Here is a 26,981-nt window from a genome sequence, read left to right on the forward strand (position 1 = left end):
TATTATTATTATTATTATTATTATTATTATTATTATTATTATTTCCTTATTACCATAATAGTAGTTATACTCATAATATTATTTCCAAAAGAAAAAATACCATAAAATAAATAAAAATAAAATCCCAAAAGGAAAGTTGTTTTAGGGTTTTGGAATTTTTTTTATATAATGGCAATAAGGGTTCACAAAAAGGGGGGAGGCAGCACACAGCCGGAGAAGCCAAAAAGAAAAAACAAAAAATCACGCCGCTGCTCTTTTCCTTCATCCTCACCATACCAGACTACCCTCTACAGCCATCCGAGGCCCGAGCAAATCTCTGCAACACTCCACGACCACATAGCAGGCTTCACAGCAGCTCCCTGCAATTCCCATCTCCGTTCATCTTCCCCATCCCAGCAAAACTCACCGTTCCAGACCCCCTTCACGCACACCAGCCACCTACATAGCAGCTCCACGGCCCCTTCACCTTCCATACTGCCACACAGTCACCATCATCGATCTCCATCTGCTCGTCGTCTCTCCCTCGGCCATGGCACCAGCATCCCTTGCTACACCGACCACCACCACAGCAACCAGCAATTCTGGCAGCAACCAGCAATTCCGGCAGCCATCTCCACCATCGGCAACACCCACTGCAACTCTCGGCCACCTCCAGGTCCTCCAGCAACTCGCCACCAGCCCGAGCACCCCTCTACAGCAGCCAGGAGCCACCACTGCTGCACAGCCCCGCCGGGTTCCCTCCAGTCCGTGCACCAGGAACCCCATCAACCTCTGCAACTCTCGGCCACCTCCGGCCACGCACAGCCTCTGCAAATCCCCCAGCAGTCCCCTCGGTGAGTGTATTTCATGCAGGCCACACACACACTCATGAATATATATATATATATATATATATATATATATATATATATATATATATATATATATGGATTCAATTTTGCAATTTATGACATAAAGTTTAAGTCTTTTAGTTTTTTTATTTTTATTTTTATTTTTATTTTTTTTACATGCTGTGTATACTTTTATTTATTTAAGTTTTCTTATTATGTGTTTATTTTGTTTTATTTGTTAAAACTATACTTCTTATTCTTCTTATGGCAGGATTTTTGTTCACATTTAAAATTTAATTATTTTTGTTTATGCATGGAAAATACTAATTAATCTTATTCTTCTTATTGCAGGATTTTTTTTGTTCATATTTAAATTTTAATTACTTTTGTTTATGCATGGAAAATGCTAATTGATTCTATTCTTTTTATTGCGGGGCTTTTCTTCTTTTTATGATGATAATATTTATATAGGTATATCTGACATCAATTTTTTTTTAGGATTTTCTTCCCTTGTGTAAGAATTTTTATTCAGGTTTTACATACACATATCTAATGTTATTATTTTGGTTGTTATTGGTAGTGTTTTAATATTTAAAATTTAGGTTTAAAGTTTCATTGTCTTTATTGTGTATATTACTTAATGTTATTGTCGTAGGTTTTGGATTATATAATTTAATTTTTTTATTTTTCATAGCTATTGTTGTATATTTGTTTAAAGTACTTGTATTATCATTGTTTTTTTTGTAATCATTGTAATATAGTTGTTTTTATTGTTACATATTATTTAGGGTGTCTGCTTTATTGTGTAGATATTATTTAGGTTTTCGGTGTATTTAGGATATTTATCATGTTTATTTTTCATACGATGTTTAGGGATTTTGTTTATTATTTAAGATTGTAGTATTTATGCACATCCAGGATTCTCGATTATTTACATTGTTCTCATAATACGACCATTTAGGGTTTTGGGTTATTGTGTTATTTTAGGGTTTTAGCTATTTCACGTTATTAGGGTTTTGAGTAGTGTTTTATTTAATTTACTTTATAATGTTATTGCGTATATATTTATGTTCATTATTGTTTATTTATTTATTTATTTCTTGTATACGATTGTGTTATTATTTTGTCGTGTTCATAATATTGTTGTGGAATTTTTAATGCTATAATATTTATTTGAATAAGTGATATTTATAGTTAACAACTTAGAATTTTAAGTAACATTATACATTTAATTTAGGTGACCGTGTTCAATTAGTAATATAGCATTTTAGGTAATATTATATATTATTATTATATTTTTAGTATATACAAGGTATTATTTATTATAGTAAGTTTAACATTTTAGTTAATAATGTATATTTGGTGTTTTGGTATCATGCTATTATGTTATATATTTAGTATATATAGTATTACGGTAATTTGTTATTTATTATAGTATCCTTAGTATATTAATATATATATATATATATATATAGTAACATGGTATCTAATTACTTATTTTGATATGCATGATATTTTAGTAATTGTGAGTTGCTTATTACTCTATTACCATATATTAAAAACCTCCCATGTTAGTATTTTCCTATAAAAATTTCATATATAATTTCAAAGTTTTGGGAGTGTATTTTCTTAATTATTATCCCTATGATTTAATTGCGGGGGGTATTAGCCTTTGGGCTTTACGTACCTTAAACTCTGAGGGAATATATATATATATATATATATATGTATATATTTATTTATTTATTTATTTTTTACATGTATTTATAAATTCATAAAAAGGAATAATTTAAAGAATTATTAGATTAACTTAGGGATAATTTCAAATTAATTAGGTACCGTTCGTACGAACGGGCGCGTAGGGGGTGCTCGTACTTTCCCCTCGCGTAACCGAACTCCCGGCCCCAACTTTGGTAATATAGACCGATTCTACCCCTAACGGGGTAGTAATCACGTGTTCTAACCACACTAAAAGGTTAGTGGCGACTCCGATATTCCATGTTTTTCCTTAAAAATAAAAATGATTTTAATTTCGCCGCCCGGGGTACACGCGCTCCCAGGGACGTCGCGACAAGAAGGTTAATAGAAAATTTCGGAACTCTAAATCAAAAATAGGAGAGTCTAGCAAGAGGAAATGGAAGAATGATTCGCCAACTTGCTACAATTGCAGAGAGGTCAAACACATAAAGCCTAAATGTCCTAAACTAATGAAAACCTTTAAGAAAAAGAAGAAGGCTGTAAAAGTCGGTTGGGACATGCACAACATAAACAGTTTAGACACTGAGTCCAGTGATGATCTGGTAGCCAATCTGTGTCTAATTGCATATGATGACCTTGAGGTACAGTCATCTTTCCCAGCATCTTCTTATTATTCCAGTGATTCTAAAAACGAAAATAGCATGCTTTCTTATAATGAATTGCAACAAGAATATTTGTACACTCTTAAAATTCTTGAGAAAAAAAACTAAGAAAATTTCTAATTTGAAATAAAAAGTAAAAGAACTCTCAAAACTTATTGAAAAACAGAATGAGTCCTATGCATCTGTGATAAAAGAAAAGGATTTAGAAATTGGGGAATTGGAAAGAAATTTGAAAGAATATTCTAAAATTATTCATAAATTCACAGAGGGATAGAGCAACTTTGAAAGACTTCTTAGGGCACAAAGAAATTCCCTAGATAAAGAAGGACTTGGTTTTAATGGAAATGAAAATTTGAAACAAAAACGGCTTTACATGGGCCATTTTCTAAGAGAATCAAAAGCTTATGCTCCATCAAAAGACTCTTATAAATATACAACATACTTTAAATGTAAAAGGATGGGTCATATAAAATTTGATTGTCCTTTTAAGAACAAAGATGTTAAAATGAAAAAAGGTATGGATAGTTAAAGGAGATTCAAGCACTAACCCCCATGGACCCAAGAAAAATTGGTTACCAAAAACAGTTACTTAAATGTCTATTGTAGGTATGCTTGAGATCATCCTCCTCAAAAGATAGATGGTATATGGACAATGGATGTTCATGTCATAGGATTGGGGATAAAGCTAAATCCGCATCCATCACACCAAAGGATGTTGGATTTGTTACTTTTGGGGACAATGCAAAAGGGAAGATAATAGGAGTAGGTAAAGTTGGTAACTATCCATCACTTATTATACATGATTGTTTACTTGTTGAGGGTTTAAAACATAACTTATTAAGTACAAGTCAACTGTGTGATAAAGGTTATAAAGTATCTTTTGAACATGACAAGTGCATTGTTGGGCATAAAATTGATAACAAAATTCTATTCACTGCTGAGCGTAATGGAAAGGTATATACCACTAGCTTTGATAACTTAACTTCTCAACGTGTGACATGTTTCTTTGCTATAAATGAAATTAGTTGGATTTGGCATAGGAGACTATGACACGCAAACGTGGACTTAATATCTAAACTAGTTAAGAGAGACTTAGTCAAGAGATTGCCTAAGACAAAATTCGTGAAAGACAAAATTTATGATGCATGTTAACTAGGAAAACAAGCAAGATCTAGTTTTAAGAAGAAGAAAGTAATCTCTACTACTAGGCCACTCCAAATGCTACACATAGATTTATTTGGTCCAAACCCAATTCAAAGCTTAGGAGGAAAATCATATGCATTTGTTATCGTTGATGATTATTCTATATTTACATGGGTACTATTTTTAGGTCACAAAGATGAAGTGTGTGATCAACTTATTAAACTGTGCAAGAAAATTCAAAATGAAAAGGGATATACTATCACTAAAATCCGAAGTGATAGGGGTATAGAATTTAAAAATCAATATATGGAAGAATACTGTGATTCATTAGGAATATCTCATAATTTTTTAACTCCTAGAACACCACAACATAATGGTGTAGTAGAAAGAAAAAATAGGTCTATACAAGAAATGGTCAGAACTATGCTTAATGAACATAAACTACCTAAGTACTTCTGGGTTGAGGCAGTAAATACTGCCTATTATGTTCTAAATAAAGTTCTGATTTGGCCGTCTTTAAATAAGACTCCTCATGAATTATGGAATGGTCATAGACCAAACATCTCATATTTCCATGTTTTTGGTTACAAATACTTTGTACTTAGAGACAATGAACATTTAGGAAAGTTTGATGTGAAATATGATGAAGGTATTTTTCTAGGATATGCCTTAGATAGTAAAGCCTACAGCGTATATGATAAACGAACATTAACTGTTGTAGAATCCATTTACGTAGTATTCGATAAGTCCAATCCATTTGCTCAAAAGAATGATGAGGATGAAATTGAGATTAATAAGGAATTTGAAAACTTATCTATTGAAGATAATTTAGAGAAGAGAAATGAAGTTAAGGAAACATCTTCTAAAGATAATCAAGTAGAAAAAGAGGTTAATGAAATACCTAAAGAATGGAAGTACATAAAGAATCATCATGTAGATCAAATTATAGAAGAGCCATCACATTGAGTAACTACACGATCCTCACTTAGAAATATGATTAGTCATTTTGCTTTCTTATCACAAGAAAAACCTAAGAATGTGAGTGAAGCAATTAAGGATGAATCATGAGTAATATCTATGTAAGAAGAATTAAACCACTTTGAGAGAAATAAAGTTTGGACATTAGTTCCTAGACTTGAGGATAAGACAGTTATTAGAACAAAATGGATATATAAGAACAAGAAAGATGAACATGGAACAGTTGTTAGAAATAAGGTAACACTAGTAGCTCAGGGATATAACCAAGAGGAAGGAATATACTTTGAGGAAACCTTCACACCTGTAGCTAGAATGGAAGCCATTTGAATGTTGTTAGCTTATGCTGCTTTTAAGAAGTTAAAACTATATCAAATGGATTAGAAAAGCACGTTTCTAAATGGCTACATAAGTGAAGAAGATTATGTAGAACAACCCCTAGGTTTTGAAAACCATAAGCATCCAAATCACGTTTATAGACTAACTAAAGCCTTGTGTAGTTTAAAGCAAGCTTCTAGAGCTTGGTATGAAAGGGTAAGTAGTTTTCTATTGGAAAATGGATTTACCATAGGAAAGATTGACACGACACTCTTCATAAAAGCTAAAGATGAAAATTTTCTCTTAGTGCAAATATACGTAAATGATATAATATTTGGAGCAACAAATGAAGAGTTGTGTAATGAGTTTGCAAAGTATATGCAAAATGAATTTGAGATGAGCATGATGGGAGAACTTAACTTCTTCCTAGGACTTTAGATCACACAAGTAAAACATGGAATTTTATAAATTAATCGAAGTATATTAGTGACTTGCTCAAAAGGTTTAATATGGAAGATGGTAAAATTCTAGGAACACCTATGAGCTCTTCTTTAAAATTAGACAAAGACGAACAAGGTATACCGGTAGATGTTAAGCTCTATCATGGGATGATTGGTAACTTACTATATTTGACTACTAGCAGGTCTGACATAATGTTTAGTGCATGTTTGTGCTCAAGATTTTAGGCTACACCTAAAGAGTCCCATTTATTAGCTGTAAAAAGAATACTTAGATACTTGATTGGAACCATTGAACTTGGATTATGGTATCCTAAGTATACCTCCTTTGAGATTATTGGCTATTCGGATGCTGATTTTGCGGGTAGTAAAGTGGATAGAAAAAGTACGAGCAGCACATGTCATTCCTTAGGACATTCTTTAGTATCTTGGTTTTCAAAGAAGCAAAATTCAGTTGCTCTTTCAACAATCGAGGCAAAATATATAGTGGCTGGAAGTTGTTGTACTCAAATGCTTTATATAAAATAACAATTTATGGATTTTGGATTACACTACAACACAATTCCTATAAACTGCGACAATACGAGTGCAATAAACATCTCAAAGAATCCTATATCCCATTCATGAACTAAACACATAGAAATTAGACATCATTTTCTTCGTGACCATGTGCAAAAAGGAAATGTGTCACTTGAGTTTGTATGCATAGACGAATAATAATGGGCAGGCATATTCATGAAATCACTTCCGAATGATAGGTTTATCCAAATTAGACATGAATTAGGATTGATGCATAGTCGAGAAGTTGCCTAGAGTTATATTAGACAACATAATTAAGGGGGACCAACTTAAATTAGAATTCACATTTCACATTTGGTATAAATTTTCACATTTGGCAAATCTTTTTAACATTTGGTGTTAAACTTAAAAGAATGGTTATTGCATGTTAAATTTTTATGGATACATCACATGTTGATTCTCACATAAAATTTTGGACTTTAATGGACTGATTTGCTTTTCCATGTATATGTAAATTGAAATATTGTGTAAGTTCACATTGAAATTTGTTTCAACAACACAGATATACCTTAGAAAGGGGGAGAAGTAAATTGAGTACAACAAGGAGATATATTCAGTAGTACAATTTTGAAACATAGAGGTTGAAATGTATTTTGATTGCAAAGATGGATATATTTATGTCAGAATATTTTTTTATACCTTTTTGTTGAAGTCAAAAGGGGGAGAAGTTAGTAAGCAATTTTTTTTTTCTCTTTATACTTTTTTTCTCTTTTGAAATAAAAGGGGGGGGGGGGAGAAATATATGGAGACGTTGTACTAGCAAAAATATTGCATATTCTACAATGTGTATGAACTTTGTTGTGTGTAAACTATATTGTTATATTGTTGAATTCTAAATTATGCATTATCTTAGGGGGAGCTTTGTTATGCGTAACTCAATTTTGCTTGTGTGTTTGTCATCATAAAAAAAGGGGAGATTGTTGACTCTCTGAGTCCAATCCTATTTCGATAATGACAAATCACTTGGTATTTGACCTGTGCAAATGAGTTTGTGAACGGGATCATGATTTAGAATGCATGAATGGTAAACTTGATATGGAAGCCACGAGGAACCTAAAGTGCATATCACTTTGCTCAATCCATGAAGCTATAGGAATAAAAGGTTGAAGAAGCAAGCTTCAAGTTCAAGATCTTCAATGGGAATGGGTGTAACGCCCCGACCTGGGTCTGCCAAGGAGCACTGCGTCTCTTCTCCTCCACCTGGACCAGACAACAGGGGGGCGGGCCTTATCGGACTAATGACTGGCCCCATAAACCAACACATGTTCTTTTCAGTGTGTTTTTTCCTCACTCACACACTTCTGGAGAAAACTTCCCAAGTGGCCACCCATCCCAAGATTGCTCCAAGTCAACCACACTTAACTATGAAGTTCTTATGAGAAAGCTCCCGAAAAGAAAGATGCACCTTGTTGATATGGGTAGTAACATCTAATCTTTTAAGTCTTCCATCCATGGGGTATCACAACGGGTATTGAAAGTTAAGGTGTAGTCCCAAGAGGGGGAGGGGTGAATTGGGTTATTAAAATTTTTCTTTTAATTCTTTTTACAAATTTACAATATTTTGTTAATTTAGTGAATAAGCAAGATTGATTTAACTTATAATACTTAGTTAGCTTATCCACAACTTTAAATATCAACACAACCCAATCACTCTCAACAGTATCACTTGAACAAATATTAAACCATTCAACCACAATATATTCAATCAAGATATGAGATGTAGCACATTTGCAATTTTTCAGCTTTAGCAAGAACTCAAGGTAGAGTTTGTTTGTAGCCCTGTGTATATGAATTTGATTCAAGCCTTGTATGAATGGATTTTTTTTTTCCTCAATAAAAACCACAAATCAAACTTCCAACAACTCAAACTTTAAACAATCTTTTATTTAGTTTGTCTTGGGTGTTAACCAATTAACATACTCCCTTTAAGGTTTTTACAATTTATATTGATCAACCAACGTACTTCCTTTCAATTTCCGCAATCCCAAAAACAAATTAAACCTTGGTTTATTTAATTTTTAATCCATATAGTATATATGATCAAGAATTAAAATCCAACCACGCAGTTAATATAAATAAGAAATTAAATGAAAGTAGGGAATAGAGTGAGATTGAGATTGTTTACGAGGTTCAACTTATACCTAGCCTATGTCCTCGCCTTTGGTCAATACCACCTAAGGTTTCTACTATACCACTCCTTTTCGGGTGGAGCAAACCATTACAATCCCTCCTTTAGGGTAGTGCCCCCTCTCCAAGCGATACCCCACACTCAGTCACTCCTTCAATAAGCTAAAGAAATGTCTCTCCAAGCGATACCCCATGCTCTGCACAACGATTCAAGAACCTGAACTGTCTACAAAATAAGAAACAAATATTGGTGTAAAAAGAAACGCCCCAAAGAGTAGAATAGTATACTTCAAACGAAATCACAATATGGAAAGATGACGCTCAAGAAGATATCACCAGGATTCTTTCTTAGTTGTAGAACTCAGTTAAGAACACAAGAACCGTGGCCTTCAAAACAGCAAAATCTTAGTGAAATTTAGAAATTGATTGCACAAGAGAGCTTTGAAAGAATTTGGAGATTTGAGAGAAAGTTTGATTGTTGTATTTTCTTGGTGTGTTTAATCCCTAGCCTTGAGGGTTATTTATAGATGAGAAATCAAGTCTATTTCGTGTTACCCAAGTGACATGGAGTGTTTCCCAAGTTTATAGAAATTTGGGGCACAAGAAACATAAGTTTTAATTTTAAAACATTTATAAATTATAGCCATTAATAGTGTTCAATAGACTAAAGTATTGGGTTCAGTCTTCTGGAGTTCTTTAAAATATTAAAAAACTAAGTAGAAGCAGGGTCAGTTGACTGGACTGACATGGTTCAGTCTACTAAAGTTCAGGTTTAGTCTACTGAGGATACATTGCCTTTTTTGAAATTCATCCAGAAATTCTTCAGTAGATTGAACTTAATCTTCAACCGTCTGAGGAAATTCTTCAGTCTTCTTAGATTAAACTTCAGTCGTCTGATAGCTTTGACCCCCTTTCAGTATTTTGTTCATAACGTTTTATATATAACACCAAATTAGACTTTATTGGTATCAACAGAAATCTAAGAGAAAATTCCACAACTTTCATGTTGAACCCTCTTTAAGATAAGAAGTGTTGGATAGATAAAAATGTATATCAATGCGGACATAGAAAAAATAACAGAATTTGGAAAATCCCGTTTTAATGCTTTTCATTCCAAAAATAATTTTAACCTTTTTTAAATAACTTTTGACCTTATAAAAATATTTTCCAAGTAGTTTAGAAGGTATCTAGGTCCAAGAAATTAACATAAAAGCTTCATGTATCCATATTGAAATTGTTTGAAGTACTTACATAAAGACTTCTTAAAACTTTGACATTTTAAGCACTTAAGTCTTCATGCTTGTCTTTCTTTGACTCCATCTTGTCTTCAAGTTTCAATATACTTTAAGCTTTTAGCAAGTTCTATTTAATATTCATGCTTTCATGATCTTAAAGCTTTATTAGATCATTTTTGAATCCATGCCTTAATTCTTTAAGCTTTATTTGATCATCTTTCTTTGGAGTATAAGTTTTGAATGATCCTTGTGAGCACTTGACCTTGTATTCACGTACTTGAGTTTGTTATCATCAAAACAATATTTTAAGCCTTGTAAGGCCAACATGTATTTAGAATTGAATGTATTTACATATGTCATATGAATAATTTGAAGCTCAAACATTCCCTAGATTGACCTTAGGACTCATGCATTTCATGAAATATACATTTACATTAGTTTTAGGTTGAATAAATTTTTAGAGGCAAAATTCTAGAGGCCTCATTGACGAACCCCATGGCCTCATCGACGAATGCATGAAGACCACTCGATGATGAACAGCGTTGTCTCATCGGCGAAAAAATACCGAGAGCCCAAAAAGTTTAGACAATGCTCTCGTTGACGAACTCATGGCCTTGTCGAAAAACAAGTATTGTACACTCATCAACGAATGTACGCATTCGTCGACGAAGGTTGCGATATGCAACAACGTTCTCAAAGCAAATATGGATGAAAACCTTTATTTTTAAATGATTTGAGGGCCAGGATTTAATATGATAGAGAGAACACTATTTAAACATACCGTAAACCCTAGAGACACAAGAATAAAAACTTTGGAGGGACTAATCTTGTTATCTTGTGCTAACTGTGCCTTCATTCCAAATATTTTGCCAACACTCTTCTGCATTCATATTCTTTGGGCAAATCATCTAAGCTTTTCAAAGGGATTTCATCTACACATCTTGCATGAAATCCTTGGTGATTGAGGTTTGATAAATAAGTGATTTATTTGTGGATTCAATATATATATCAAAGGTTTTTCATCTCTCAAATTCTTATATCTAAGATTTTATTGAGAAGAAAAATCCTTGTTTTAGTACTTGAATAGTTTATTTGAGAAAGGCTTTTGCTAAAGTTTGAATCTTTGCAGATATTCAAGTTTATATTTTACACAAAGATTTCATTTTATGATATTATTGCAAAAAATTTTGATAAGCAAATCCTAAGGATTCTAAAATACATAGCTTTGAGAAATCTGGTTGAAAAATACAGACTTGTGTTCAGATCTTTGAAGATATTTTGTCATATATATACAAAGATCATATATTTGTTGATACACAAATATCATTGAAAACATCTTACACACTCATTGAGTTTCATGTTTTATCATATGATTATGTACTAGGATTTATCTTGTACTCACTAGCTTGGTTAGAAGCATTTTGAGTTGTTGCAGAAATTGTATTCATTATTTTGTATTCACGGTTCGGGTTGTGAACTGGGGTTGAGAAGGAAGCTACGCCTCTTGTAAGCAGCAGATTATAAGGGAAGCTCCATCCTAGTTAAAAGAGCGGATTTTTAGTAGAATCTTTGAGTGAGTTGCTCAAGGCGAGGACGTAGGGTGGGGTAGGCTGAATCTCGTAAAAATTGAGTTTGCATCTCTTTTCCCTGAACTCTTTTTAATTTCTGCTTGCATTAAAATTATCTACTTATTGTGTATATATTGAACATTTGGTACATTTGTGAGTAATTGGGTAAAGTTGTATGCTTGATAAAAACACACATTAAATTGATTAATTGTGAAACATTGAGCTACTTGTTAAGTAGCTTGAAAGTTTGTAATTGATTGTTTTCAAAATTAGAACTTGAAAGACTTAATTTAAAAAAAAAAAAAAAACCCAATTCACCCTCGCTGTTAGGATAACACCGAAATTCACATTTACTTTTTATCTTTGGTTTGTAATAATGCATGCATCTGCATGATATGGATTGAATGCTCAGATGACCGTAGACTGACCTTAGGGCACCTACACTTCTTGCAAAACTTTTTAATATAGGTTTTCGGTCAAATTAGGGCTTACAAAGACTTTGGTCGACCTTCATTCGATCAATGTTGGGTTTTTTAGGCTTAATTAAAAGCCTCGGTCAACCGAACCATTTCCGTTCAAATCACCTTAGTCGACAAAATTGAGAAATTGACCAAAGTCAAAGCTTCGGTCGACTGACCCAATTTGAATGCTCCATCCACGGTCGACCGACCATATACCTTGACTTTTTCCACCTACGCCGGCCAACCAAACTATTAGTTCAAAATACTCTCGGTCGACCAAAACTATCCCTTCGACAAATCAACCTTAGGATCGGGCGACCAAACCTACAAAGGTTCGGGAATCATCTTGGCTTAGCTGACCGGTCACTTGCCACAATCAACCGAACCCTCAAATTTTTTCCAAATATGATGTGTCTATTCAGCCGACCTAGCCTAGCTCCGGTCGACTGAACCTCTTGGGTTCAACCGTTTTTACCATGGTAAATAGGCGGTAATATTTAATTAAACTTCATTAAACTTTTTCCAAAATTCCTTCTATGTCCCCAATGGTCATAATTTTTAGAAAAATTATAAATACCCCTTCATTTGCTATGATTAGAAACTTTGATTAACTCCAAATTCTCTCTAAACCCTTTGTTAATCAAAGTTCCCCCAAACCAATTTTTATTAATAAAAACATTTCTTTGGGGCAATTTTTTCAAACAAATCTCTATCAACTCTCTTTTGCTTGTTTATTTCAAAATCATTTTTGAAGAGAGAATTTTATTTTGGGCATTTTATTTGCATATACTCTCACTGGTTATTTATTTCCTGAAAATCATTTTTAAGAATATTGCTTAGTTTTCTCTCGATTATTTTCATGATAAATATTATTGGGGAGAAATTATCTATTGCACAAATATTTTTCTTGAGCTTAAACTCCAAAATCTCCAAATGTTTTTATCAGCCAAAATCTTTGATTGGGGATCATATATTTTATACACACATATATTTTATTTGAGCAAATATTATTTGATAAGCACCCTTACTTTACTAAGCATAACTCATATCATTAAAGAGAGTATTTTGAGCTTAAACATATACATCTTTGCTTGTATTTTTAGAAGCCTTTTATATGTACAAAAATAGTTTTTATTGTACTTGTTGGGTTCAGCCCGAAAATTGAACTGGGGAGTCTCATCCCCGTAAGTGAGACCGATTCGGTTCAGCCTGAAAATTGAACTGGGGAGTCTTCGTCCCGTAAAGGAGACAAGTTGGGCTCATCCTTGTAATTGATTTGGGATTTACCTCACCCTATAAGGATAGGTTCTAACAGCTTCTACACTGCTCATTTAAGTGAGCAGGGTTAGTGGAATCCTTGGGGGTATGGCCAAGGCAGGGACGTAGGTTAGTTTAGCCGAACATCGATAAAAAATATCATGTGTCACCCTCTTTTTATCAAATTTAAATTCATGCACTCTAATTTCAGCATCTGTATGAATATTTATTTAATGTCATAATTATTTGCATACACACATTTGATTTAAATAAGATATACTGCACACGTGTATGTTTGCTTTCATTGTTAAAATTATTTTACATACACACGTGTATATTAAATGGGATATGATATGTGATAAATCGGCGTAAATGTTTAAATTAGTCGAAATTTTTTAAAACCCAATTCATGCCCCCTCTTGGGATCACACCAATTCCAACACGTAGGCATAGTTGTCAAACCTAGATAACATATCGTGTGTCACTATTCTTTTATTTTATTTACATTCTTGTGGTTGCTTGCTTATTACTATTTGCTAGATTCATTGCACTGGTATTTGGAAACATATTTGTGATTTCTTGAGAAATGCTGGAACTTTTTTATCTGCCTAGCTTATCTGAACATCTTTATATCTGTTGAATTGGAATTGTTTAGAAAAGACCCTAGGTTGAGTTATACTGGTTATGGATAGAATTTGAATCGACTTGACCTAAAATCTTTAAATATCCAATTCACCCAATCCTCTTTTGGGATTACACCAATTACATCAACTGGTATCAGAGCCTCATTACATAAACTTAAACGTTTTCGTAAAAAGATCGCAATGGGTCATGTTGGTGTAACCCCATTTGTGGAGGGACACTCTTCAACATAACCCCCTATTTTTTGTGGTATTAATTACACCTACTGGAAACAAAGAATGCATATTTTTATTAATAATGTCGATTGGAGGGTATGGAGGGTTGTCTCCAAAGGAGATTATGCCCTTATGAAAATTGTAGAAAAAGAAAATGTACCTAAGACTGAAGATGAATATACATATGATGACATTAAAGCAACTCAAGTAAATGCTACTGCCATGAATCTTTTATACTATGCTCTTGATGTTAATGAATTTAATAGGGTCATAACATGCACCTTTGCTAAAGAAATACGAGATAAATTAGAAGTTGCATATTAGGGCACTAGAGATGTAAAGGATGGTAGAATTGACATGTTAACTAGTGAATATGAGGCATTTAGGATGAATTCTAGTGAATCCATACAAAGCATGTACACTCGATTCACACACATCACTAACTCATTACATGCAGTTGGCAAGACTTACCTACCTATGAAATGATTAGGAAAAAACTTAGGGGTCTTCCATCAATTTAGGAAGCTAAGGCTACTACCATAGTTGAAGGAATAAATTTGAAAGCTATGACATTGGATAAACTTATAGGGTCACTCATCACGTATGAAATGGCTATAAATGAGAGAATGAGTTAGCACAATAAAGAAACAAAAGTGACAGTTCTTAAAGCTTCTACCAGCTGCTCAAGTGAGGGCAGTTTTGAGGATCCATATGAGGACATGGAACAGTTGACCAAGAAGTTCAATAGATTCTTTAGAAAGAATGGGAGAACGTCTAGAAAATTATAGAACTCAAAATCTTAGAAGGGTAAGTTGAGCATGAAAAAGAAAAAATCATATCCTCTCATTTTCTATAATTGTAACAAATTTGAGCATATTAGACTCGAATGCCCACTACTAAAAAAGGATTCTAAAAAGAAGAAAAGGGCAATGAAAGCTGGTGCATCACGGGATAAACAATGTACCAGTGGCACAGAAACTAAATCTAGCAACACTGAGGTTGCAAACTTGTGTTTAATGGCGCACAGTGACCACGAGGTATCATCATCTTGCTTTTTATCATCTTATTATTCTAGTGATGATTCTAATGATGATAGCATGCCTACATATAAAGAATTGCAACTTGAGTATATTCGTGTTTGTAAATCGCTTGAAAAAATGACTAAGAAACATAATGATTTGAAAAATAAATGTAAAAATTGGTCAAAACTTTTTGAAATAGGAAAACATTCTCACTCTACTTTACTAAAGGAAAAAGATTTGAAAATTAGTTGTCTTGAAAGAAAATCAAAGGATTGCTCCAAAATCATTAATAAATTCACGGAGGGCCCAAATAATTTCAAAAAACTCCTTGGGGCCCAAAGAAACTCTTTTGACAAAGAAGGCCTTGGCTTTAATGGGATAGAAAATAGGAGGCAGAAAAATCTGTATATGGGATACTTTGTAAAAGAATCAAAGATATTTATCCCAAATAAAGACTCTTTTAAGCATGTCACTTGTTATAAATGTGAAAGGAAAGGCCATATAAAATTTGTGTGCCCATTTAAGAATAGGGATGTTAAAATTAAAATGGTCTGGAAAGTTAAAGAAAATTCAGGCACTAACCCTTATGGACCAAAGAAAATTTGGGATCGTCCTCTACCAAGGACAAGTGATACATGGATAGCAGTTGTTCATGATATATGACGGGTGATAAGGCCAAGTTTGCATCCATTACACCCAAAGACGGAGGATTCGTGACCTTTGGGGATAACGCAAAGGGAAAAATCATTAACGTAGGTAAGATAGGTAAGGAACCTTCCCTTGTGATAGATAATAAATAGCTTGTTGATGGTTTGAAAAACAATCTATTAAGCATAAGTCAATTATGTGAGAGGGAATATAGGGTATCATTTGAGCTAGATAGATGCATTGTTGAAAACTCATCTGAAAATAAAGTGCTCTTTATTGCTGAACGATTTGAAAATGTGCATACAACTAGTTTTGATAATTTAGCCTTTCAACATGTAAAATGTTTTTCTGCTATAAATGAGGCTAGTTGGCTTTGGCATAGGAGACAAGGGCATGCTAGCATGGATTTATTGTCAAAACTAGTAAAATATGAATTAGTCAAAGGTTTACCTAAGACACATTTTGTGAAAGATAAAATTTGTAATGCATGTCAAATGGGTAAGCAAACTAAATCTAGCTTTAAGAAAAAGAAAGTCATCTGCACTACTAGGCCATTTCAAATGCTGCATCTATATTTATTTGGTCCAAATCAAATTTAAAGTGTAGGAGGAAAATCATATACTTTTGCAATTGTTGATGACTATTTTAGATTCACATGGGTAATATTCCTACCGTATGAAGATGAAGCGTGTGAAAATCTTGCTAGATTGTGTAGAAAAATCCAAAATGATAAATGGTATAAAATCTCACATATAAGAAGTGATAGAGGAAGAGAATTTAGGAATAGAGATATGGAGGACTTTTGTGATCTTCATGGTATATCTCATAATTTCTCTACACCTAGGACACCACAACAGAACGGTGTAGTTGAGAGAAAGAATAGGTCTCTACAAGAAATGGGTAAAATAATGCTCAATGAACATAAATTACCTAAATACTTCTAGGCTGAAGCTGTTAGAATTGTATGCTATGTTATGAACAAAGTTTTAATTAGTCCCACTCTTAACAAAACCCCATACGAATTATGGAATGGCCATAGACCTAATATTTCTTACTTACATGTTTTTGGCTATAAATGTTTTGTTTAAAGGGATAATAAGAACCTAGGAAAATTTGATTCAAAATCTGATGAGGGTATATTTCTAAGTTGTGCATTAGATAGTAAAGCATAGAGGGTATATAATAAAAGAACATTGACTGTGATAGAGTCCATCCATGTAGTGTTTGATGAGTCCAATCCCTTCTCCAAGAATACTGATGTGGATGATTTTAAGATAAGAAAGGGATTAGAAAATCTATCCATTGAAAATAATGCCGAAAAGAGTCCAGAATACAAAGAAACATCTACTGAGGACAATCAGGTAGTAAGTGAGATTCATGAACTACCCAGGGAATGTAAATTTGTAAGGAATCACCCCATGGATCAAATCATAGGTGAACCCTCACGTGGAATAGCTACCTGTTCATCGTTTAGAAATTTGGTTAGCCACTTTGCATTCTTATCTCAAAAGGAACCTAAAAAAGTAAATGAAGCCATAGAGGATGAATTATGGGTATTTTCCATATAGGAATAGCTTAATAAATTTGAGAGGAACAAAGTCTAGACCTTGGTTCCTAGACTTGATGATCACACTGTTATTGGAACCAAATGTGTAACACCCTAAACCCTTAAACCCGAGTCTGACACATTATATCTAATAAAATCCTCATAATCCTTAAATTAATACATTCGCAGCGGAAAACATAAACATAATCTCCATATAACATAATACTGTAATACCATAATGTCATAATACTAGAGTTTACTATTTTCTATCTATAGATCCTTAAAATCCAACCATCACCTGCATTTCCATGATACATAATTCCCAAAACATTTCAGTATTTTCACAACCATTCTTTACTCAACATCCTTAAAACCATAAGGACATAAAACATAAAACATAAAACATATACATCCTCAAAATATTATTAACATATACCTTTTCTCTTTACAATTCTCAAAAAGCCTAAAAACCCTCGAGCTCTCTAAGCCCAACCTTGAGGATGTCCTAAAAAAGAAATAATCATATTTGGGTGAGACACATCTCAGTAAGGGAAGAAACATAAATATTAAAATAGCATGTGGCTAACATGAGGTATAAAGATATCATTTTAAATACATTTACAAATCATTATCATAACATTGAAATCATTTTCTAAATCTAAACAATCACATGTAAATATTTTACCCACGAGATTACCCAAGAATAGGGGTGATTACCTGCCCATACAAGTAGTACCCCTTTGCCCTGATACATAGGTAACCCTAAGGTCACAATTAAAGCATACTAGGGCACTCACCTTACTCAGTAAGCCCTCAAGTATTAGATTAATCTCGTACTCACGCAGTTCAACAATAATTTATTGGAAAAGCCCTAAGGATAGGGAAATTTACCCGCCCATACAAGTAGGTTCCCTCTCTCTTAGTACGTTATACAGCTACTGCCACATCTAAAGCTACTAGTGCACTCGCATTTCTCAGCTAGCCCTTTGGCGAAGAGTACGCCCCACCCAAAATCATAGCATATTCTACATACATAAATACTTTTCATATCATAATACATCATTCTTTTTGTCTTTATTTAATCATTCACATCCATTCATGTTCATAACTTAACATTGCATTGCATTTCATTTTAAGTGACTCTTTCCCATTTGTATCGTTCACGTTTCAAATTTCATTTCATTGCATTGTCATTCCATTGTCATTTCATTGCTTAACGTTTTCATTTCATTCCTTCATACTACAACTAGTCTTTCACTGTCATCAGCTAGCCCACATAGAAATGCGCTAGAATCTACTAACACAATTCCTTGTAGCTATCATCAATTAGTCTACAAAGAAATGTGCTAGAATCTGCTAGCACAACTTTTAGTTGTCTTACACTTACATAGTTTCATTAACATACACAAGCAGTATGGTTCATATCATATTTCATTTTTATGCATTACTTAACCTACATCTCATACATTTAAAATATATTTGCACAGAACTTACATTTACTCATGCCACACAATTTAACATTAAAAATTCATACATATTCTTTGTAAAATAAGCCAACCCACATTTAGTATTTAAATACTGAAAATATAATTTCCATTTCTTACATAATTTCCCAGAAAATACCTTTCAGTTTCATCAGTTCATTTTCACACACACACACACACACACACACACACACACACACACACATATATATATATATAGCTATATAAATGGTCCTAGGCTCAGAAAACATAATTTACATGGTTGGCATTTTAATAATCCACACCAAAACATATACATAAATATAAAATAATTTATTACCTTTAATTTCATAAAATTTGTTGTAATATATTATTTCCCCTTACCTGACTTTCGAGCTACACTGATAGGATCCCCGAACTGATACCCACAGCATTAACTTGGATCCTGAATCCAAAAATCCTATTTAATTAAATAAATTCCAATTAACTCAAATATTAAGAAAAACACCTATTTACTTCTTCCTAGGCTCCAAATAACATTATTCCTTAAGAAAATCCCAAAATAACTCACTTACCCTAATTTTGGGATGTTTTTTTTATCCCCTCAAACCAATGATCAGCTCCTACAGCCTTGTAGAGAACGATCCTATGAACCTCGTGGTGGTTTTGGTTTGTCAAACCAGATCAAATTTGGCCCAAAATCGAAGAGAGAAGGCAAGTAGAGCCATTTTTTAGAGAGAGGAGGCGAATTTTCCTGAGTTTTCTCACTAAAAATGAAGAAAACTATTTATAGGTAGGACTTCGTCGACTTCATCGACGAGGCACTGGAGAGACTTTGTCGACGAGAAGATACCTTCGTCAATGAAATTCAGAGTTCCAAAATATACTCTCTCAGGATTCCTTCGACAACAAAGAACTGATGTTTGTCAACGAGCTTTAGAAAGATCCTCATCGACGAGGACAAGACATTTGTCAAAGAGGCATGCTGTTCTTCTTCTAATTTCTTTCCTTTTTCCTTATTACCTATTAATCCATTTCATTTATTGTATTTCCTAATTATTTTAAATTCCAAGTCATTACAAAATGAGTTTGGAACAGTCATTAGAAACAGCCCAAGGGTTCCAAGAGGAAGGTATAGACTTTGAGGAAACATATACTCCTGTGGTTAGGATGCAAGCCATTCATATGTTATTAGCGTCTTCTTAAATGGTTACATCAATGGGGAGGTGTATGTGGAACAATCTTCAAATTAGATATTCGAAGATTTCCTAATATAAATTTGTTTTTAAGTCAAAGATCATTATCCCTCTCATTTTTCTTAAATATACCTTTGAGAGATATCTCACATAAACACTACAGAGCATTAATCCTTATCATACTAGAGTGCATTGGTTGAATTTTTGTACATATCTACTTGTATAAGAAGCATCTCTATTGTACACATTTGTTATTAACTATTGTATTCTAGGTATGGCTTGAGGAGGGTATTCTCGGCCCTATGAATGAGAGGTTGTATAGGTTGGGCATAGGCCATTGAAAGTGAGCTATGGTATTCCTCGCCCAGTGAGGAGAGGAGGTTGTAACTAGAGTCACTCCCCCCGTAAGTGAGCATTAGTTGAATCCTTGGCATAGTTAGCTAGAGGCGGGGACATAGGCACAGTTGTCAAACCTCGATAACATATCGTGTGTCACTGTTCCTTTATTTTCTTTACATTTTTGCAGTTGCTTGTTTATTGCTATCTGCTGGATTCATTGCACTAGTATTTAGATACATATTTGTGATTGCTTGAGATATACTAGAACTATTTTATCTGCCTAGCTTATCTAAACATCTCTGTATCTGTTGAATTGGAATTGTTTAGAAAATACCCTAGGTTGAGTTATATTGGTTGTGGATAGAATTTGAATAGGCTTGACCTAAAATTTTTAAATATCCAATTCACCCCCTTTTGGGATTACACCAATTACATCAAGTTGTATGGACAAAACTACATGGAGATTGTGGTTATCTCAAGGTGGTTTTGGGGATCAGGTGTTGGTGACCTTTAGCATGGTTGATGTTAAACCGGTCACTGGTACACCGTCGGTGAATCTAAGTAACAGTCTATGACTCAGTAATCAAGGACAAATGGTGATCTTTGGGTCCTGTCAAAGGGTTCCTACACTAGTTCAGTTTGGTACTCCGGTAGGAAATAGAGGGTTTCGTACGTTGTAAGGTTTGCAAATGAAGACTACACAGGGGGCTTGGAAGACAAGAGGCTCACAATGAGATGCATTGTGGGAAGGCCTAATTGTTGGAAGTCTAGGATACAGTCTTAGGTTGCGCTGGTTAAAACTAGATTGGAGTTATTGGCAGAAGCTAAGGTTGCAAAGGTATTGTGGTTCGAAGGATCGTTCAAGGAGCTGGGTGTTCAGCTAGGTGGAATTCCTATTACTACGATCAAGTTCAAGCATGACTTGGACTTGGTTTACATATTCATGTGTTAGAGGGGAGGTGGGTCCTAATCTAGAAGCTCGGGTGGAGGAACAGTTATGCTTTTAGATTTCCAAGGTGGTGAATATTCACCAAGGTGGAGATTATTGGGGATGTCGATCATATTCAGAGCAAATCACGTAAATTCAAATTGAAGGCTTGTAGATTAGGCTTATCTGGAGGATTTTCCTCCAGGAGATTGCTACAAATGTAGTTTAGTTATACTATAACTCTTTTGTATGCATTAGATTGTTATATAAACAATATTATGTAACCCTAGATGGGATTAAGCTTCAAGGAAGTTTCAAAGATTGTAGCTTTGACATTGATCATAGTGAAACTGAGGTTGTTGCTCCTGTGGACGTAGGCTATTACCAAACCGCATAAATCTTGTGCATTCTAGTTGTGTATTTTATTCTTCTTACCATTGTTTGATTGCTTATTGAGTATATTTCATCATCAAGTGATTGCAACAGTAGTTGTTGATTGATTCATGTGTGATTGTGTGCTTCCGTTGTTTGTGTTCCAATTGAACGAACATCAACATTGGTGGTTTTTGTCCTTCATCAATTTCCTTTGACACTTATAGCGTTACTCTATGGAGAATAGGAATTATCTAAGTAACTTCTACCCCATTCTTCAATAAGGAGGACAAAGCATATGGATCCAATATAATAATTATCGATTGAGGCTAGGATTGATGTCATGTCTAAATAAATTTCTCTTCTATCTTGTTGCATAACATTTGTTGTGTGTCAAGCTACGATATGCCCTTGATTTTGAAATGACCCAGGGATTTTGTTTCTAAGAAAGATACAATTTACTTTTTATTTAGCGCATATGTATTTTTCATCTATGTAAGTACAATTCAACATATTTTAACATGTGCATGCCTTCTTTTTATTCGTGTCATGCCTTTTTCTTTTACACCAATATGAGTACCTCTTTAGTATTTGTGGCATTTACATGTAGTAAAGCTAGTAAAAGTAGACTAAGGTTTGTAAGGTGATTAATCTGACTAGTATTGTTGATCTTGGTTATAGATTAGTACCAACCTAATCATATCTTTGGCAAATTAATACAATATCTTATAGTAGTTTCTCTCCTAACTAGGAAACAACAAAGACTGATGAACGGGGTAGGAATTGGACTTCCTTCCCTATGAAGAATTCTCTAATACCAGAGACTCACTTCACATATAAGATTTGGGCTAAAGATTATGCCATATTACAACCCTTTTTTCTTAGATTAAACTAAATTCGAGAGAATACTAGATTACCCCCACTAGATGTTTGTCTAGACTAAAGTTTCTCTTTTGATAAAGCATCATTTTGTACTTGGTGATAAAGGTAGCAATATGACTTCTCTACCCATAAAGAGTTCTCGAACTTGGAGAGAACTCTTTTATGGATATGGTCTAAGCCTGAGAATATGTCTTCTTGCAACCTTTTTTCCTTTGCTAAAAATGAATTCAAGAGAAGGTTAGATCTCCTTCACCTAGTTTGTTAATGTTAGTTTTCTTTATTTAAGACAAGTCTATTCTTTTTTTCTTTTTTCGGGAATCATAGGTTCAAGAACATGTCTTCTCTTGACCCTTTATCCCCATGGTATTATGGATCTTAGGGGTAAGGATAGGTACAACCACCCTCAACAAGGACTTTCTTTAATCTTATTTTAATATTGGAGATTCCAAAAACAAAAATCCCAAAACTTTTAGTAACTTTTAGCCATGATATAATATACACTATTACACATCATATTTCTAAGATTCTTAGAGTTTCAAGTTCTAGGAATAAGTATTCCTTGTATATCCTTAGTTGGTAGCTCTCCTACAATATTACTTAGTCAATTTGATATGGACCTTCCCAAATTAACACAAGTTCTCCCATATATTTGCCTTTCCTTGTCATCAAGTTTTTTATAGTACCTAATCCCTTGCTTTACACCTTAGAAATTTGCATTTTTTTTTTTTCATATCTTTTCATTTTTTGCTTGTATCAAAACAAACATAGCTCAACAACTTCCTTTTTTCCTTATAGGAAATCCAACTTGTTTGAGATACCCCCTTCATTATCCTTTAATGATGACAAGGTCATAACAATTGGAATGCTTATATCCATTGAAGCAACAACCTTTGGTTCCAAGCACCTTATTGAATCATGATTCCCTGATAGCCAGTCCATCGCATGGTTTTGTATGCACCACAAAATCCCTAGCAACTTGTCCACTCACTTGGTTAGAAGCTGATCATTTAATAATGCATCACTTTGAATGTTAGTCTACTGGTTACCCCATTTGTCCTATTCTTTACAAGTAACTAATTAGAGTGAAATAGAGTTGTATCTAAAGTTCCTTACACTAATTTTTGAATAGCTAGCTATTAGATTGTCATTATTATCCACAATTGTATATTGCACCCTATACCTTGTAGTGATCCATTCTTATAGCTTAATTTATCCTCCTTAGAATCCAATTTATTTATACTTACGGCCTTCAGGTTTTCCTTCATTGTAGCTACATTATATTGCTAAATTGGACTATAATTACCCTCAAATTTCACTAATCCAAGATTTTTAGGGGAATTTAATCTATAGATAGTTGATGTGATGGCTTCATCTTATTATATTTTGGCCAAATATCACATTATATGTAAAATCCCATTTGACAACAAGGAAAACCACCTTAATGGTTTTTTTTAAGGGATATTCTATGGACCACAACTTGTAAGATCATCATACTTTGGGACTGCTTCCCTCTGTAAATTTTAACATTGAACCACTACTTGACTTTAGCGAATGTTTATTTATGCTCATTTGATAAAGACATGATTATAGTTCACACTTATTAAGCTACCATATCTACTAGTATCCTCTTAACTGCATAGTGAACAAGAATTGTAGTGATCATATGGCATCATTATGAGGGTAGGACACCCCTTTTGTGTTGCTACATAGGAAACTTATCTATAGAACTTACAACTGAAAATGGTTTTCTGGTCCTTTTGAGTTGTGTTGGGAAATTTTTCAAGAATATTAAATTTTTTTTTTGGAGTATGACATTATGTCCCTAATAATTGATACAACTAATAATAATGTGGTGTGTGTGTGTGTGTGTGTGCGTGTGCACACTATAATATATGAAAATAGGTTACAACCAATAGCCAAAATCAAGAAACAAAATTTTTTAGTATATCATATTGACAAAAAAATGAAATAAAATTATTTGACTTCATTCTTGTTGGTTATTGAAGTATTTAATGGAAATTCTACTAGTTATATGAATATATATTGTTAAGAACTATGTGTACATATCAAATAAGTGAATTTTAATGATTTCCAAAACACCATAGAAGAAAAATAATCATTTTTATAATAATATTCATTGCATAAAATGTGTTTAGTACATAGATATATCTACATTTTATTAGATGTGCAATGCCTTTAACAAAGTTGGCAGTAAGTTTGTTACTGGATCCCACAGCTTGAACCCTTTCACACCTTTCTAATATCTCATAAAGATGCACCATGTAGACTTAACCTCAAGCTTAGATATCTCCTCATCGCGAATGTGTGCATAGGTCGGACACCCAAATACTCTAATTCTAGAGTAGTTTACCTTGTCACCTGTCTATACCTCCTCAGCAACTTTCCTATCATGTGATGCCCTTGGTGATATGTTTACCATGAAACATGCCACACTAACTGCCTTGGCTCAGAAATTCATGGCAAGCCCAGCATGCAACCTGAGGCATCGAGCCATTTTATCTAGGGTTTGGTTTATCCTCTCCAGCACACCATTTTTCTGCGGTGTCCGAAGTACGGTAAAATGCCTCCTTATGCCCTGTTGCTCGCAGAACTCTCTAAAACCCAAGTTTGTGTACTCAGTTCCATTGTTGGTCCTGAGGAACTTGATCTTTCTCCCAGTTTGGCTTTCCATCTCAACTTTTCACTGTTTAAACTTGGAAAACGTCTCTGACTTGTGACGCATGAAGTAAACCTAGACCTTTCCTAAGTAGTCATCGATAAAACTCATAGAATACATATGTACCCCTCGTGGTGCCACTGTCACTAGTCCCCAAATGTCTAAATGAATGTAGTCTAGTACTCCCTCCATTTTATGTGTGGCTGTCATAAACTGTGCCTGATTATGCTTCCCAAGCACACACTATTTGCAGAACTCCAACTTATATGATTTTACCTCCTTTAGAAGATATTTCTTGTGAAGTTCCTTCATCCCCCACTCACTCATATACCCTAGACGCATATGCCATAAAAAAGTACTGTCATACTCAGACTCTACGGCTGCAGCTCCACCTACAACCGTGGTACCCACTAGTGTGTATATATTACCTGACACTCACTTCCACTTCATCATGGTCAGAATTCCCTTGCTCACCTTCGTTACCCCACCTTCATACTTGTAACTGAACTCGTTATAATCCAAGGTGCCTAACGAAACTATATTCTTCCTTAACTCTAGTATATGCCTCACATCACACAACATCCTCACCACACCATCGTACATCCTGATTCTAATATTCCTCATCCCGATTAATTTACATGTAGCATCGTTCCCCATCATAACAGAACCAAAACACACTAATATGTACGTAATGAACCAATCCTTGTTAGGTGTCATATGATACGATCACGTTGAGTCCAAAATCTAAGAACCTGTGAACTCATTCAACCCTGATGAAACCAAGATCATATCACCATCATTGCTTTCGAGTCTCCTTTCTTCAATTACATTTGCCATTGTTTATGAACCTTATTTGCTTTCAAAAACTCCCTTCCTCCTTTCTAGACACTCAGATTTTAAGTGTGCTACTTTCCCACACTTAAAACACTGCATGTCCTTCTTTTTCCTGGACTTGGACCAAGCCCTATGGTTGCTTGATCCACCCCAAAAACCGCCCCTCCCATGATCCTTATTCAATTTCACCAGACCTTTAACATGTCAACCCTCATCGCTAACCTTCTTCCTTTGGTGGAACCCCAGCAACGCACTCGTGATGTCCTCAAACCCCATGGTTTCTTTCCCCCAAGTCAGCGTTGTAACTAGGTTTTTGTATGTAGGAGACATCAGTAGGTAATTTAGTAGCATTAATGTTGTTAGCTTTGGTGCAATCCCAATAGGGGGGTGAATTGGAGATTTAAAAAATTTCCTCCTAGTTTAAACTAATCTAGCAACAATATAACGCAACCTAGGAGCAATCCAAGTATATATGAAATTGTAGATACGATATTAAACAATCTTCAATACATGCACCACAATTTCAGTATTTCTCAACCAGATACAATGTAGTGTCAATCAGATATGCAGTATATTCAGCAGGGAAATTAACTCAAGTACAAAGCAGAATATAATGCAAGATGATTACGCGCTTAAATTGCGTAATTAGGTGGTTTAATTCATGCATTGGGGCTTATATTTTTAATTAAATACCTAATTACTCTAAATATTTTAACACGGTGTCATATTTATAATATTTTGGTTTTATTGAATAATTTATGAATTTTTGACATTTTTTATCGCAGGAAAATTATCGGGAGTGAAAACCATTACCAGTTCGTAATTTGAACATAATTTTCCCATCCAAACTTTAATCGAGATGATTCAAAATCCTAAAGAAAGACAAGAAGATTATTTACAACTTCC

At 34.0% G+C, this 26,981-nt stretch overlaps 1 protein-coding gene across 1 annotated transcript in view; it reads left to right on the forward strand.

Moving 5' to 3' along the window:
* Nucleotides 1–529: 529 nt before the first annotated feature.
* The window catches only part of LOC131158631 (uncharacterized), an 88,604-nt gene continuing 62,152 nt past the window's right edge, over nt 530–26,981 (forward strand). The window contains exon 1 of the mRNA XM_058113496.1: nt 530–833. Within this exon, the coding sequence (XP_057969479.1) occupies nt 530–833 (304 nt within the window). The remainder of the gene's footprint in view (nt 834–26,981) is intronic.

Source organism: Malania oleifera, chromosome 6, assembly GCF_029873635.1.
Source record: "Malania oleifera isolate guangnan ecotype guangnan chromosome 6, ASM2987363v1, whole genome shotgun sequence".
Lineage (NCBI taxonomy): Eukaryota > Viridiplantae > Streptophyta > Magnoliopsida > Santalales > Ximeniaceae > Malania > Malania oleifera.